General features: G+C 38.7%; 1 protein-coding gene across 6 annotated transcripts in view; it reads left to right on the plus strand.

Moving 5' to 3' along the window:
• Positions 1-17,296, plus strand: part of PCDH9 (protocadherin 9) — a 963,669-nt gene that overhangs the window by 16,696 nt on the left and 929,677 nt on the right. Inside the window, exon 3 of one of the 6 annotated variants that reach the window (XM_075918919.1) lies at positions 11,952-15,364. The exons of the other annotated variants lie outside the window; for them this stretch is intronic. Within the exon in view, the coding sequence (XP_075775034.1) occupies positions 11,952-12,035 (84 nt within the window). The 3' untranslated portion in view covers positions 12,036-15,364. Of the gene's footprint in view, positions 1-11,951; positions 15,365-17,296 lie in introns of those variants that run through there. 6 annotated transcript variants of the gene reach the window in all.

A 17,296-nucleotide genomic window follows, 5' to 3' on the forward strand; every position in this document is an offset into this window, starting at 1 on the left:
GCAGTAGTTCTATGATTGTATCATTTGCTTTTTGTGTGATGGTATCAAAGCTATCTAGACATCTCCAAATACCAAGCTTTGCTAGGCTTTGGCCTTCTTCTGTGGTTTAGCAGTTGATTAAGAAATACTTTTGTTCTCTTGGAAGGTACTAAGAAACTAATGGCTTGCCGCGTATTTTAGTCTTTAAACTTCCAATGTAAATGGCATGTAAAAATGAATCATCTGCTGATGCTTAATATCTCTTTCCTTTTTACTAAAAATTGTAATTGTCCTTTCTTGTTTCTCTTTTTAATATCCAGATTCATTTTCTGAGTATATTTTTCTTAGGAAGTTTACATGCACATATTAGAAATCTGAAATTTCCCCCAAAATGAATATTATCAGAGAAACAATACACAAATGATTTTCTGTAGAATCTGTTATTGTACAGCGAACTCAAAACACAGACTGTAGTAAGTACTTTAGAGGAACTGAGTGGCTCCTTTAAAATTTGAATAATAGAGTACATTTAGAGCAATATTTTTATAGGATGTTGATAACATGTGAAGTAAAATGCTTTCTTATCTATCAGTATATTTGCTTGTACTTGTTCCTACATTACTGTATTTTTAAACCATCAAATGAAATAGACTGATTTAGATATGCTAATGAATGTCAGAGAAAAAAGAGAACCCAGACCTAAAATACTTGTTCTGGAAAAAAACTCCCAAGGGTGGTAATGGGGGTGTTGTCTGGGTTTGATTTCTGGGAACTGATCTGAGGGAATGAGGGAAAGGAGAGAGGGAAAGTAAGGCATAAAAATACCCATAATTTGTGAGTGTTTCCATTTTTCGGTATCCTGTTTGTCATAATTTGATATTGATTTCTAAGGTGCTAACTGGTTGCTGGTCCCCTAAGTTGCATTTGGAATTGTGGGTGCTCTAAAAATCAAGTTGTTCACCAAAAATTTGAGTTATTCCTAAGTTGTGGACAGATGCTGCTAAAAATGTAATGCTAATTAGATAAATAGTGACTGCTAGTTGTGGACTGTCAGATATACTTATTTTAATATTAGCTACATATGAATCAACTTGTAATTTAAATCTATTATGAACCCCAACAGTTCTTCTCTGTAAAATAGTCTACTAACAAGTGGATGATATTAGTTTGATCTAATATACCTGTGGTAACTAACTTCCAAGAATCACTTTCTTTCTGAGCAGTTAGCACCTAACATATATACCAGAAATGTTTGGATTTTGCAATTTAAAATGTTGCCATTGTTGGAGAGCTATGGAATATTTATTTTTAGGTAGCGTATTGGAGCCCATTGGCTAATTTTGTAGTCATATTATATTTGTCATAGGTGAGGCAGATACACCAAATATCTCATTAATGTGTTTAGGGGAAACTGTGTTGATCTGAGGAGACTCAATATTGTAAAGCTAGAGGGCACAATCCATGCTAGGTCAGATATCTTGCTGAGATTTGTGAAAGAGAATTGATTGTGAAAACAAACAAGCAAACAAAAATATAAACAACCACAAAGCAGGATGATACAAATTGAGGTTCAGTAAGGCTACATCTACACTGCACATTTATTTCGGAATAAGCTTTCCAGAATAGATATTCCAAAATAGCTTATTTCAAAATAACACGCTACACTGCAGGGAAGCCTCAAAATTAGTCCAAGGGATGCTTACCTGCTGTAGACATGCTATTTCGATTTAGAACCCAGAAGGCACTTGGGAGGAATAACTTAGAATGGCCCTGGTGAGGGGCTATTTCGAAATAGCAGAAGTGGAGCGTCTACATAGCCCCTATTCCGAAATAACTATTTCAGAAAAGGTGTTATTCTTCATAGAATGAGGTTTACAGAAGTTGGAATAAGCCTCCTGTTATTTCAAAATTATTTCAAAATAATGCTATTGCTGTGTAGATGCTCGCATAATTATTTTGGAATAACGGCCGTTATTCTGAAATAACTTTGCTGTGTAGATGCACCCTAAGTGGACAGCACTTGAGTTCAAGAATTTGCTAGGAAAATTTGGATGAAATCTGAAAACATGTATGAAGCCACGCATCTGTCACTTAATTAAAAACTCATCACAGTGGATGTCTGAACCTGTGGGAAACTTAGAATGGGTCTGTTAATAAGAAAGTTCACAGTGCTTCTGTGACACACAGGATGATATTGACTTTTGAGTCTGCTTGTTTAAAACACTATGTTGAAAATTTTTAATAGTACAGCTTCACAAGATCCTTCATGGAACTCTTTGTATATGATGCAAATCACAGATGGCAACAAAAAGGATTTACCTTGTCTGTAGCTGATTTTTTTGCTGTGCATCTGTGTCATAAGCATGTCATAGAAGCAAGTCTTGCATTTGGAAGTTAGGCCCAGTAAAGCTTTCCATCTGTGAATCAACTTACAAGGAAATGACTCAGATTGGAAATCCTTTCTGTGTTTGGTAGCATTTACTCACTACCTTTGTGCCATTCTAGGCATTTTTCTAATGCTTTCACCTATTGGGCCAAGTACAAGTCTGGAGTAAAAATGCATGGTGTTGCTGAAGTCCAGATTCAACTAATCCTTAGCTGCCATAGAACTTGAGTAGCCTCTTCTGTTCAGCACCCAGTGTTCGGAAGCAGCAAGAGAGGTCATGTCCAGAGTACAATTTCTGCTGCTATTGATGATATTTATTACTCTCAATTGTTCTCACTTGGGAGACATCTCTTTGGGAACCATACCTAATAAGGAGCTTCAGAATTGCTCTCCATTATGCCAGGCCTGAAGGCAGCAAAAAATCAATCTCAGAATCAGGCAGCAGTACTGAGTCCTTTGTGGTCTTCACCAAAACAGCACCCAGCAGATACTCATCCCAGCTGAGAAACCAGATCAAGGTGTCTAGGAATAGTTCTTTTGGGGTACGTCTACACAGCAGGACAAAGTTGAATTAAGCTGCACAACTTGAGCTACGCCAATTGCATAGCTTAATTCAGCTTTTGGCACTGTCTACACAGCAGGAAGTCAAAGGAAGAAAACTTTTCCTTCGACTTCCCTTACTCCTCATGAAATGAGGGTTATCATGAGTCAGAGTAAGAAGTCCTCATTATTATTTTGAAATAATGGCTTACTGTGTAGACACACTCTTTGTTATTTCAGAATAACAACATTTATTCCAAAATAACACTGCTGTGTAGACATACCCTTGGAAGACCTAAAGTAATCTTATTCCTTTTTAAACAAATGTAATATAATTCTGTCCTAATTTTCAAACCTGTAAGGTTTTTTAGTTTCTTTGTTTGTTCGTTTTTTGGCTGAGGTGATTTCTTAGTGGCCTTTCATTACTTTAGCATCTGTACAGTTTCATGGATAATGACTGGCCCTCCAAACTTGCAGAAGATTGCATGTGACAATGCTTTTGCAACTATTTATCACTTTATTAGCTTTTTCAATAGTGAAGATAAGTTAGTATTTTGTCATGAAATTTCAATTGTCAATTTGTCCGATGGAAACAGATATACCAAGGCAAAATAATTCTCAGAATGTGCACTAATATGTGCACAAGGAAATGCAATCCCCCTAAGTGAAGAAAATTTCTGTGATTTTTTTTTTACGTGATGGTGAATCCAATGGTTTTGACATTTTCTCCAGAAAATTTTGCTGCTTTTCAGAACATCAGAAAATACAATGGGAGACCTTTAGCTCTCTCTAAGTAGGAACAAATGAACTGCATGCAATGAACTTGATCAGAGTTACATTTGGTCAGCACAATTCACGTGTTATACTTCAAATGTAATTAAACCACATGACCAGTTTCAGTGTGCTTTTTCTCATAAAGTTATCAGGCCATCAACACTAGTAACTTTTTACATCACAGGAAACAGTGAACAGTTGTGATCAATACCCACTTTAAAGCATCTTTCTGCTGCCAACTACCGGTAAAATGACAGTTGGCTATAACTTCACTACAGAAAAGTGGTGTGGTTTTATACTGATGTCGCCATCTTAAAATAAAATTATAGTGGTGACTAGGCACCATGGGTTTTAATCAGTATGTAGCCAATTGAGGTCAACTCTAGATGTGTGGTGTAATATTGAGGTCAGCTAGCTGCACTGAGGATTTAACCATTGCTGGCCACTTTTTTTATCCTGTGAAGCCATAGCCTTAGTGTAAATGAAAATCAGGCCTGATTCTTTCAATCCCTGTTATTTGAAAGATCACTGAATTTGGTCCCATGGTTCATGAAGCAAAATAACATTACTTTTACATTATCAAATTTCTCCCCAATTACACTAGAAGCAAACCCCCTTAAAACTACTTCCAGCTTTTCAGCACCATCTGTTATGCTGCTGCTATGTTTTTCATATGAACTTCAATGTCAATGCCACACTTCTGCAAACTATTCATTCTTGCATCTGTGACTATCGCTCCATTTGGTGCAGGTAACTCATCCAAACAAATGCAATAATCAGATGCTTCAAAACAGAAATTAATCAAACATATGCCATTGCTGCTTAGGACATAGATGTGCCTTTATTCAAACTTTACAGCACTAAAACGTAGTATCTTTCAGCAAGCATGATTAAAAAAAAGGATTTCTTTCATTGTCTGTTCTAAGTTATGCATCTTGACAATGATTAAATATAATGAGAAAAAATGCTACTTCCTTGCAACTGACGTAAGCAATCCAGAATATAAGAATTTTGTCTTAATTTTTCTTTACCACATTTTGAGTTCTCCACCCCACCCCATTTCCTGTTCAAAGTAATACCCTGTTCAGTTTGGCTTTTTTCACATTCATTGAAATGTCTCATAAAATCATACCTAGAGTTCTTCAATCACTATTATTTAAAAGATCATCTTCCAATTTCACATAAGGAGCTTCTGTTTATTCCCATCATGAATGTTGTTTCCAAAACTTAGCTCTCTCATTTTATTAATACATAGCCTTTTTCTTTTATATCATCCAGTAATTTTACAGTTTTGAAGTTTTTAAAGTTTGGTGATGGGTAAAAAAATAACAATAAAAATGGCATCGTTTTACTTAACAGATGTATTCCTTGTACACATTCACAATCTGTTCTATTTGCTTAAAAAAATCCGTCCAAACAAAAACAAACAAACAAACAAACAAACAAACAAACTGTTTTTTCCTCGTTTAATTCTTTTAGTACATCAGCATTGCATCGGCAGAGAAAAAGTTGTGTCCTCTTGTGGCTCATGTATCATCTACCAATACTGATCATTATATGTGAGTCAGAACAATCCCAGTGTTAGCAATTAGAGAAAAAAATGTTTACCTGTAAATAAAGCTCTTTATTGCCTCTCAGTAACTTCAGCTCCAACATACAACACCATGATGCCATTCTTACCATTCTTTTTTTTTTAGGTATCATCACACTTCAGGTTCACTAGGCCTAATCCTGTCATAAGATTTGAAGGGCTAGAAGTACCTGATCCAAAGTCAACTCAGGTTAATGAAAAGTCTCTTTTTGTTATCAATAGGCATAGATTAGACACTTTGGAAGAGCAGAATTTGGCCCCTTGAAGTAATTTTTGTGCTATTCAGCTTCAGTATCACTAACCAAAAGAGAAGTTGATTATTTTGCTTATCATGAAAATATCTGGACAAGACTTTGTTCATAGTTACAGAATGAAGAAGGCTAGCAGGTCAGAATAAATGTGTTGTTTTTCACCATGTGCTTGAACTTTTTTCTTTTATCTCTCTTGTATCTCTTTGTTAAGATTCCTTTACAATATCTTTTCATTTTTGATCTCCCTCATAGCCATTTTTAAAATATAGTTTCCACTTCTGAACATTTTTGGTAATTTGCTTGCCTCTTTATGCTCCGCAGATGCTCCACCCATCTGAGGATCCTCTCCTTTATAATATCTTTGTTACAAGACTGCCTACAAGACTGTGAATCTGGTTCACACTTAGTTGTTACTCAGCGGGAGACATTTCCCACTCATATTTGATACCTGCTAGCTGCTGCTTTCAATTATGCCCTATACTGGAAAGCAGAACTATTGAAGTAATGGAGTCAATGATGTAATCAAACGAGTTTAGATGCTAGCAGGGTAGCTACAGGGTTCTGGGCATTGTCTAATTCTTGCCATAAGCAAAATTGTGACAAGTCCTGCTCTTGTTTTGTTTCTTTCTTAGATCACCAAAAAAAAAAAAAAAAAAAAACCAAACACCTAACAAACCCTGTATTCATGATATTGTAAAATCACATGTTGGAGTATATTGTGGAATCTGCCCTGCAGCTAATTATCAGATTATAGGGAATGAAAATAACCTTTGCTTTCTACTAGGAATATAATATTAACCTTGATGCATTATTTTTAATGTGTTCGTAGTCCTGTGGTACACACAGATTACTTTGATATAAATTAAAAAATACTGTTACCCAGAATTTGGGTATTGATGTTTTACCAGAAGAAGGAGTATTTCATATATGTAATTTGTATCTTAGTACTGAGAAAGATGATAGACAGTAATCCTGATTCACATTACACTAAGGTCATTTACTCTGCTTTGGATGTATAAAGGGGCCTTAAAAATGAGTATAAACATAATTTATCCTGGGCCTGATTCTGGTCTCACATTAGTTTTCCAATAATGAAATTCTAGTTATATCATGGATGTTATCCCATGTGGCAGAACAGCCTTTATGCAGTTCTCCTCCTCTTCCTCATGTAGCCCACAGCACAAATGATATGGGAGCAAGTTTCTAGTTCCTTTCTGGAGTCCTTAGAATCGCCAGCACCCATTTTTTTCCCCATTTTCACATTGATACAACTATCCTTCCACTGAGGTTGCACGGATGTCGGTCCCATGGGCAGTCTTCAGCGGTTGTTCTTTATTTATTTGAGGTATTCCGTCTCTTCAAATAGCAAGAATATAGGTAAGTAAAGCAGGATCCTTCCCCCACATGGGAATTCAGAGTGTGACCAGTAGGTTGGCCATTTGATGCTATTGTCATAATATCTTCGCTTCAGTTTTGTACTTTATATTTAGCTTTGTCTTCTGTGTTTAGATTGTTTTATCATGAGCTTTTCCAAGTATTAGAAATGGTCTTTAAAAGCTAGTGCTCATATCCTACTGCTGAAGAAGCATATGGTAGCGGAGGACTAATAGTGATACAGATGTAACCTGCAGTAAAGTGGAAAGTTGTAAAGGCATTATAATAATCTTTGATATTACATGCCGCTTGTTGTCATGCCCTACCTTCCCCCCCCTGCAATTACCAATGCATGCAAAGAAGAATTCATTACCCACAGTTTAGATCAGATAAGCATCTCCTGCATGCAATTTCCAATTTAGATTCATTTTAATGGATCCTTAATATTTTTCTTATCATGTTAATGGCACTTTGTCATCTTAAGAACAGAGGAACGGTACCAAAACAATAAAGGAATCTCTAACCAACATACTAGAGGTTGAACGTCTTTAGTCCCGCAGTCTCTGTTCAGCAACATCCGTAGTCTGGCATGATTTTAGTTAGCTAGATGTTCACTTGTGGGCATGGCCAAGTTTCCCACAGTCCCATAAAATTTGCGTGAAGCCACCAGTCCTGGCTCTCAGTGTTCTGTGCTGTTATTTAGGTCCACTTTACCCCTAAATCTCTTCTAAGAGCCCAGTAATCAGGGGAATACTTCTAGACAATATTAACCTCCCCTGGTTTGGCAAATTCTCTGGTTTGGCACCAGTTAGGTTCTGAGAGTGGCAGATCAGAGAGGTTCAACCTATAGTTTAAATAATTCAGCTCTCACAGTTTGAAGAACCAAAGGCATTTTTACATATGTATATGTAAAGAGTAGATGCATGTTTGGGGAGATTATTGGTGTCAGACTTTAAAGCTGAGTACATAAAGAAGCTGTATACTTAACGTAATCTCCTGTTGTTATGAAATAGATGCCCTGATTTTCTGACCGTGAGTGAGACGAGATTTTCAAATTTAGTGTAGGAGACCTGTGGTAATTTATGATAGTGTAACAAAACAGTGATATCCATTATTCATTCCTTAATATAAATCCAAGACAACCAAAGTTTTAAATTATGCTTCTCTAGATTACTGTGGCAGTGTACTTGAGTACATCTGGTGAAGACATGCTATGCTCACAGGAGAGTACTCTCTGTTGGCATAAATACTCCACATCTGTGGAGGAAAAAAACTATGCTGGTGTGAGCTGCATTTAGATTGCTATAACATGTGTCACTCAGGGGTGTCTTACTGACACCCCTGAGTGACATAAATTACATCGACTTAAGCAGTAGTGTAAACCAGCCTTTAGAAAACCCCTAGCAAGAGGAACTTTGCCTGTCCCTTGTCTGCATTTGAGTAGTCATCCTGGTACATATATATGACGATGAAGGATCAAATTATGCAGTGCTTACTAAGGTGCAACAGTCATTGGCATCATATAGAGTTTTGCTTCAACAAGGACTGTTTTCCTGTAATCTCTGAGTTTCATGGACAAACAATATTGACTCTAATCTAGTAAAGCAGAGCAAGTGCTTTCATCTGGCCCATTAAATGGAAGCTCAGCTGGAAAAAGGAAATGTAGTATTTTGCCTTTGCATTTCAATTGAGTCAGAATTTATTATTTTAAGCTTAGAGTGTGATAAGCATCTTCAAGCAGTGTAACATCATTTACAAGTCAGGTGACAGATCTCTGGGCTAAGTATGAGAATACAATTAGGCATGTTGATTCTATTAATGAAAACAAAAATAAATGAATGTCACGTGCAAGCTTCCCTATACGGTTCTTTTCAGAGTAACTGACTCCTGACTTGCAGCGCTCCTGCTGCTCAAATCTTGATCTTTCTTTAACACAGACAGTCTTTTATGCAAATATGCATGGCAGGCAAATATCCAAGACAGTATAGTTTTTAACGTCTAAACCCAGTTCTGTTTTTGAATAGCTCTAGATTTGAACCCCGGTGACTAATGCCTAAAGACATGTATAATACTGTCAAACAGAACCTCTTACATATTTTTTTTCTTAAAGACCCAGGTCCTGATTCTGCTCTCATCCACTGCATTGATTTTAGTGGAATTACTTGTGATTTATGCTAAAGCGAGAAGAGAAGGAATTAGTCTCATGATTTTTAAAACAAGCGGGGGATTTTTCCTCTTGCATTCAAGCTTGTGATAAATTCTTAGATTTGTGCCAAAAAATATGAAAAGAAGTCACCAACTGTTCTGTAGCTCTTTAGGCAATTATCACTAAATATATACCATGGTTCAAAATGGCATGAGCACAGTGAATGGCAGAATGCAAAATCTATGTAAATTGCAAACAAACAAGTGATGCAAACACTAATACTACTTCTTGGTTAATACATATTGATTGTAACATCTAAACACCATTTCAGTAATCCGATAAATGTTTTGATTTACACAAGAAATGATTGGAGGCTGCATGAAAACAGAATGTTTGGAAACTAATTTCTCTCTAAGAAGTATTGAATATATTATATTTATGGACCCATAATATTTGGTAAAGAGCTTAATGAAACCTGTAGACACAGTGGGGAGGGCATTAGGCTGAGATCCTACCCGCAGCTCCATGCTTCGGTGTCTCTGAGATTCAAAAAGAAGAAATAGATTGTTTTGAATACAAAGTGAGAAATACTGTATTCTGATAGTTCGGTATTTTTGTAGAGTTCTTTTTCTTACTATCTATTAAAACAGATATTAATGCTATACTGCAAAACTTGCTGTTTTCACTGTGACTTTATTTTTGCTATAATGCTTGAATTTGACAATATAAAGCAAAAATGTTGAAGATTACATAGCACAGAAATGTGCAAAAAGACTTAGAGGCCTCTATCGAGTAGCTCAGTACTCTCTACCTCTAGTAGGCAGTGTGATCGGCAGTAACAGAATGCTTGCACGAGGCCTTCCTTGAGTGCCTAGAAGTAAAAGATGACTGTTTCTCCCTATACCTTTTAGCTCCTTTTTCCCATTGTACCCAGGACTGTCCTTAGGCATAGCTGAAATATTCAGCTGTGTAGGGCACCACATTTTTTGGAGCCTGATGCAGCTGTGTATGTGTATAAACCTAAAGATGGTCTTGTATCACCTCTGCTGCTTGGTTCCTCTCTGGACCCTCCCACTGACTGGTCTCTCCTGCCCACTAATGGGGTTCCCTCCTGTCAGATTGGGAGTGGGGAGAAGCCCTTGGCCTCTGTAGCTATGCTCTGTCCCCAGAGCCCTGGTGGAAGTTGTGGGGTGAGGGGTATGGAGGGAAGCCCCAGGACTCCTGGCAGAAGCCACATGGAGGGGGTGGGAGTGACAGAGGAATGCCTCAGGCCCCTGACAAAAACAGTATAGGGGCTAGTGGCCTGAGTTGACTATGGTCTCATAAATTGTAAGGATGGCCGTGATTGTTCCTCCAAGTCCATGGAGTCTAAGGGCTGCATTTCACCATCTCCTGGGGAAAAGTTAATTCTGCCTTTTTTAAAAATTAGCTGCCATGGTGTTGTTTGTCACTATCGGTGTTGTCACTCTGTGGACTTCAGAGTGTAGGTGGCTTAGGCTGAGTCTACACTGGCCCTTTACAGCACTGTGCCTTTCTTGCTCGGGAGTGTGAAAAAAACCCACTCTCCCTTTTCCCTGAGGCCAGCAAGTTAGAGTGCTGTAAAGCACCAGTGTGAACCAGGCTACAGTGCTGGGAGCCGTGCTCCCACTGCTGTTTGCTACTCCATTTGTAGAGGTGGTTTACGTAGAGCACTATGAGATCTCTCTCCCAGTGCTTGTACTGTGTCATACAAACTTTTAAGTGTAGACAAAGCTTTAGACAAAGGGTTGCTTGATAAAAGAAGTTCTTTTGAGCTACAGCTATAAATTATCCTCGGGGCAGCATTGTGGATTTGCTACTACACATTATACTTAAGTTCATCCACAAGGGAAAGCATCCAGAGGACAGCACTACCCACTGCTGTAACTGTACTAATTCCCTGCTAGATATCAGAGAGTGGAGGATTCAGGACACTTTCTCTTTGCAGCTCCCTTCCAGATAGATTTAGTCTGCACTGAAGCTGCATAAATAACTATTTTCATTTGGTGACAGTTCTGAAAAGAATGTTAATAATAAATATTATTGAGTCAAATGGATTTTTTGGAAGGAGAGGGGAAATTCTTCACTACTTGAACATTTTTCACTTGTGTTGATTTCAGTGCAAGCCCAGTCATACCAATAGTACTTGACCCACTCTGTTCATTTTTTTCCACAAATTTTTCCCTTCCCTCCTGGATTTTCAGAAATTGGGGTAGGTGGATAGTACATCTTAAGGTTACCTTTTATGTAGGCCCCCCCCTGTGGTGAAAATGCACTTAGGGCATCTCCAGGGGAAGCACTGGCTGAAAAAGCTTGGATATCACAGCTTCAACAGGTACCAGGGAATGGGAAGGAGGCATGGGCATAGTGGCCTTCACCTTCATCAGTTCCTGCTGGAAATTTGCCTTATCACATCCATGTCAGAATGATCAGAGACGCATCTCTGCAAGGATACTTTCTTCCAAACCTGCCTGGAGGTTTTACCAAGGGAGAAGGTAATCAGGATATCTGCTTGTAAGACTCTCTAAAAATCCTGGCACCCATTCAGCTGGTCTGGGAATGGATATTTGACCCAACCAGTCTTTGGAAAACAATTTATTTTCATTTCAAAACCAGCAGTTTTGTCCAGAATTAATATTTCCATTGGCTTCTTGTTTCAACAAATACTTTTTATGAAAAGTGAAGCATTTTATGTGCTAAGATTACCTAAATGGCAAGATAAAATGAAGTTTCAATTAATAAAGGCATACATATTCATAGTGTTCATTTTGTAAAGATATCAAAAATACTGGAAGATCAGTATTGTTGCCTGCCATCCAATAAACTGTATTCACATTTGTTTGTCTTTATAGTACAGATTAAAATAACCAATTCACTGTTTAACCTCCCCAGATAGCACAACATGCATCGGAAAAGGAACTGTTGGTTTTGAAGCCCAAAACGGCAAGTTATGAGAAGCAGCGTCGTTGGGTTTGACTCTTGTTTACATGAAGGCCAACTTACACCACTCTGGCAGTATAAAGGAATGTAAAAATAGATGTATATTATATTTACTCTCACATGAAGACCTATGCACATTGTGAGGGCTATGGTGAATCTCTTTAGTGTAAATGAGGACACTAAATAAATAATGAATAGGGATATATAATTTAATATTATTAGACAGCGGCGTCCAACATAATGAAAATTAAAAAATAATACTTTTTATTTAGTGTATCTCATGCAATGATGTATTTTATGAAGGATAATAAGTATCAGTAGCCCCATTTTATAAATGGGGAAATGAGGCACAGAGCAGTGAGTAGCTCAACATCACACAGCAGCCAGGACTTTCCGAGCCTGGAATAGAAGTAGTTTTTTTATTAATACTTAGAATGATGTACAATAAGTGCAGCGAGTGTTATGTAGAATAATTAGTGGAATAAGATGTACAATTGATATTTCCATGGGGCGCGGGAACTTAGCAAGGTGAGAGAGATGAGTACAACATCATTGGCAATGGCATCAGCAGTTTTTTGCATAGAACTGTCAGAGACAACTATGCTAAAGACAAAGCTGTTTGATTAATCAAATCAATTTTCCATTGTTACAAAGCAGAGGGGTTATGTCTGCCAGCAATCTCATTTGAAATCAAATGTTTATGGATTAATGAACACAAGACAATTGCTTCCAAGATTCTTTTCAAGCAAAAGATCGTAGGTATTTAGAAAACTGGATAAATAGAAAATCATTAGCCAGGGCTGGCAGCACAAATAGACCTCACTCCCCAAACCAACTTTCTTTATAACCAAAAAAAAGGGCTTGGATTATTATTTATTTGGTTAAATCATAAGATGGCATAAATAAGGATAACTTCATGTATTTCAGTGAATCAGATCCCTCAAGCTTAAAGGAAATCAGAATTGATATGTGCTCTAACATTATAATTCAATAACATTGAGTTTAATAGAACTATGCCTTTTTATCTATGGAGGATTTAGCTCATAATCTACTTTCAATAAAGAAATCCAGGCCATATTTTAGAATGACCCTTTAGCTAAAATATATTGGAAAATTCTGTCTCACTTTTGTACACTTGTGCTAGGTTATTCATGGCATTATCTTTAAATTCCCCAAGCAATTTGCTTATTATAAAAGGAAACATGTAATCAATTTGAGCATAAAAGAAACTTCTTCTGCTTTTATAAGAAACAACTCAGAATTAATTCAGGTACCATTTTGTGTTCTCTTTGGTCCCTTTCTTCCCTAAGAAGACTATTTGCTTTTGTTTGATACTAAATTGGTGGTATCAAAATGCTCCCCATTGAGTTTAACAGTTAATTTTGCATATTGGAAAAAGAAATCTTTGCTCTGATGTTTTATGTCATCCCCATGGTGCCATAGACAAATAAGAAGCATATACCTCTTATTGAGTCAAGAGAATAATATAACTTGTCTGAAGAAAATTGGCTGGCTTTCACTCACTACATAAAAAATGGTCAGTTAAACACAGAAGCAGCTGGAAGTGAAAATCCTCCTGTTGTCAAAGGTGAAAATTAAACTGCTTCCTGCTTTGACTTGGTCCTTCTCCTTCTAAGATTATTTTATCTTTTTCCTGAAATGTTTATCCCACTGGTTAAAGCCAGTCTGCTAACTTGAGCTGCCTGGACTCAGTTTTATAAGCCTTCTTTCACTTTGGGTAGCACTACATGAGTAGTTTCATTGATTTCCACGCAAAATGTACATGAGCCTCTGAGTTTAAGTTTTAAGATTGGTATTTTCAAAAGTGTTCTGCACTGGCTTATACCTGCTCCCATTGAAATCATTGACAAAACTATTGAGTGTTGAATCTAGTGACAGCAGAGTTCAGCCAGTGCAAGCTGCTTTGGAAAATCCCTTCCAATGACTTTTATGAGATGACTCGTGAATAAGTGTCACTTAGTATAAGAGTCACCAAATCGAGTTCTATTGTTTTTGTGTAGGACTATATCTAAAAGTAAATTTAAAAAAAAGAATATTTTAGTTAAACACTTTAGTAAGAGAAGAAATAGTGGAGAAAAGTTAGACAGAGCTTATCAGAAAACACGTTTAAAATCTGTTCAACAAGTACTGCAACCTAAAACGTTATCTGTGACTATGGAAAATATTGTTTAATAGTTTATGACATGTTGTATTAGGAAAGTATTTTCAGTGGTATAATAGTTGAGTGTTGGTCTCAGGATATTAGAGAGACAAGGTGAGTGAAGTAATATATTTTATTGGGCAAACTTCTGCTTGTGAAAAACACTCAATGCCTCTTCAGTTCTTCCCAGAAGAGCTCTATGTAGCGCAAATTCTTATCTCTTTCACTAACAGAAGATGGCCCAATATATGAATGGCCTTATCCATTTTGTTTCTCTGAATCTCACACTGTTTATACTGCTTCTTCAAAATTTGAGAAGTTATAACAAATAATATCCCTGGCAAGATGAATAAAACGAGGTAACAATTGTGTCTCAGCACTTTGAATATATAGAGTAGTTTATAAGACTATGAGACATATAGAGAGGTTTTCATCAGTAGAGTGAGACAAAATTGTTCCCCTGTACCAGGAAATCTAGGTTTGTATAACTTGCCCAGAGACCATCAGCACATAGACAATGTATGGAATGCTTTCAATACTTTTAGGAAGACCATCTTTAAGTCTTTTTTGACAAATCCCAAACTATTTTTCATCTTTCATAATAAAGAATTGTCTCGAGATTCTAAGCTGGTGAACATTAGCATAGGTCACTGAAGTATTTGGTGGCACACTGATTTACATCAAATGACAATCTCTTTTTATAATCTTCATAAAAAACTTAATTTTGTGGGAAAAAAGGGTACAGAATATTTTGTAACAATTATAATATGGCTCTGCCCCATACTGAAGTTACTGGAAAATCTCCATTGGAGTCTTCGGATCAGATCTTTAAAGAGATAACAGTTTGCAATTGATTTGGAATGTCATTAGATCAAAAAGGATAATAAGTTGAGAAATTCCAGTCCCTGACTGAAGCAGCTTAAAATGTAAATTAGAAATAAAATGACTAAGGAGAACACTAAGCTTGTGCATGGGACATAGAAAGCTGAGGATTATTACAGTGAGAGAGCATACAATATGTTCATAGTCATGTATGACTCTCATTTGCTATTACAGGCAGTCCCCAACTTAGGCGGAGCCGACTTATGTCGGATCTGCACTTACGAACGGGGCTTTTCTTGTCCCAGAGCTCACGGGCAGCGGGTCACTGCCCGTGTCCTCCGGGGCGAGAAAAGCTTCTCCCGGTCTCCCTGGTCTGCTGGGGCTGGGAGGGGGTCAAGCAAAGCCGCTGGACCCCCCCAGCAGACCAGGGACACCCGAGCAAAGCCGCCGCCTGGGCGGCTTTGCTCGTTTGCCCGGGAGCAAAGCCGCCCAGGCAGCAGGACCCCTGCCGCCTGGGCGGCTTTGCTCCCGGGCAAACGAGCAAAGTCACCCAGGCGGCAGCTTTCCTCGGGTGTCCCTGGTCTGCTGGGCGGGTCCAGCGGCTTTGCTGGACCCCCCTAGCAGACCAGGGGCACAGGAGCAAAGCCACACGGGCGGCGGGGTCCCTCCACCTGTGCGGCTTTGCTTGGGTCTCCCTGGTGTGCTGGGGGGGACTCCCCCCAGCATCCCAGGGAGACAGGAGCAAAGCCGCACGGGCAGCAGGGTCCCTCCGCCTGTGTGGCTTTGCTCGGGTCTCCCTGGTCTGCTGGGGGGGACTCCCCCCAGGGAGACAGTAGCAAACCCGCACGGGCAGCGGGGTCCCTCCGCCTGTGCGGCTTTGCTCGGGTCTCCCTGGTATGCTGGGGGGGGAGGGGGCACAGGTAGTGCGCCCCCCCCTGCAGACCAGGCTTTTGTTGCGGGATGCCTCGGGTAGAGCAGCTGGGGTGCTGCCGGGTTGGTCCTGTGGGAACCTACCGGGCAGCCCCCCCAGCTGTTCTGTCCCAGGCTCCAGATTCAGCAGCTGTTGAAACTGATCAGGCTGATTCCAGGAAGCTGGGGGCAGAGCAACTCTGCCTCCAGCTTCCTGTAGTCAGCCCGTGGTCAGTTTCAGTGGCAGCAGCTGAATCTGGAGCCATTTCCGACTTACATACAAATTCAACTTAAGAACAAACCTATAGTCCCTATCTTGTACGTAACCCGGGGACTGCCTGTATTATGTTTTATCAGTCATCGTAGTAATAGTAATAGTGATATTTGCTTTTTGATATATTGTGGTAAAATTTGGGGCACTGTATGGAAGATTTCAGGAAAGAAGCCAATAGAAACCTGTGGTCCATGATCCACACACAACTCATCAGGGTAAACTGCTGGGGGGCTGCCAGACAGGTTGTTTACCTTGCGTCTGTAAGTAAAGCTGCCTGCAGCTTCAGTTGGCTGCCATTCACCATTCCTGGCCAATGGGTGCTGTGGGAAGCAGTGACCAGCAAGTCCCTGCCACTTGCACCACTCCCCACAGCTCCTATTGGCTGGGAATGGCAAACTGTAGCCAGTGGGAGCTGCTGGAAGCCAAGTCTGCAGATGCAAAGTAAAAAATCTGTCTGGCAGCCCACCAGTGGCTTATCCTGATGAACCATGTTTGTCCCATTAACACTGGAAATGCATTTGTCAGAAATGTGTTTCAGTATGGTGCATGGTCCTAACATGATTTTTCTAGTGTAGCTAAGGCTTTAGAATGTTTGCATTTTTTAGTTATGCTAGACTAGAGAGATCATTAGCAAGAGTCTGTAGAGTGATTTACAGTTTTTTTAACATGACTATGTCTTATCAACACGATGAGAAATTATCTTAGCACCTCATACTTGAATGTGGCATTGGCTAACATAAGCTGCAGTGGAGGCTGGGGTAACTTGGTCAGAAGGACCCACATTACTTACAGTTTGTACTAGAATCAGCACTGGATAGCAGTTTGTCTTTTTCCTACCATCTCTATTTTGGTGGGCAGAATTTCTCAGTTTGATACAAACTCAGTAAATGTATTTAGAAATGTATTATTTTTATACCCCCCATTACTACAAGAGGCATCCTGCTGTTTTATACAGTGTTATGAAAATGCCAGCCTTATCTTACTGGTTTCCATAATGGCTCTTTTTTTATATATGCTAAAATATGGCCACCTCATGTTAAGCTTCTGTAATCCTTGAAACAGGTAATAAATAACCTTTACCGTATTTCTATCCATAAGGAGTGTGTTAACTATAGATTAGGTTTGAATTGA

The sequence above is a fragment of the Pelodiscus sinensis genome, chromosome 1 (genome assembly GCF_049634645.1).
Source record: "Pelodiscus sinensis isolate JC-2024 chromosome 1, ASM4963464v1, whole genome shotgun sequence".
NCBI lineage: Eukaryota > Metazoa > Chordata > Testudines > Trionychidae > Pelodiscus > Pelodiscus sinensis.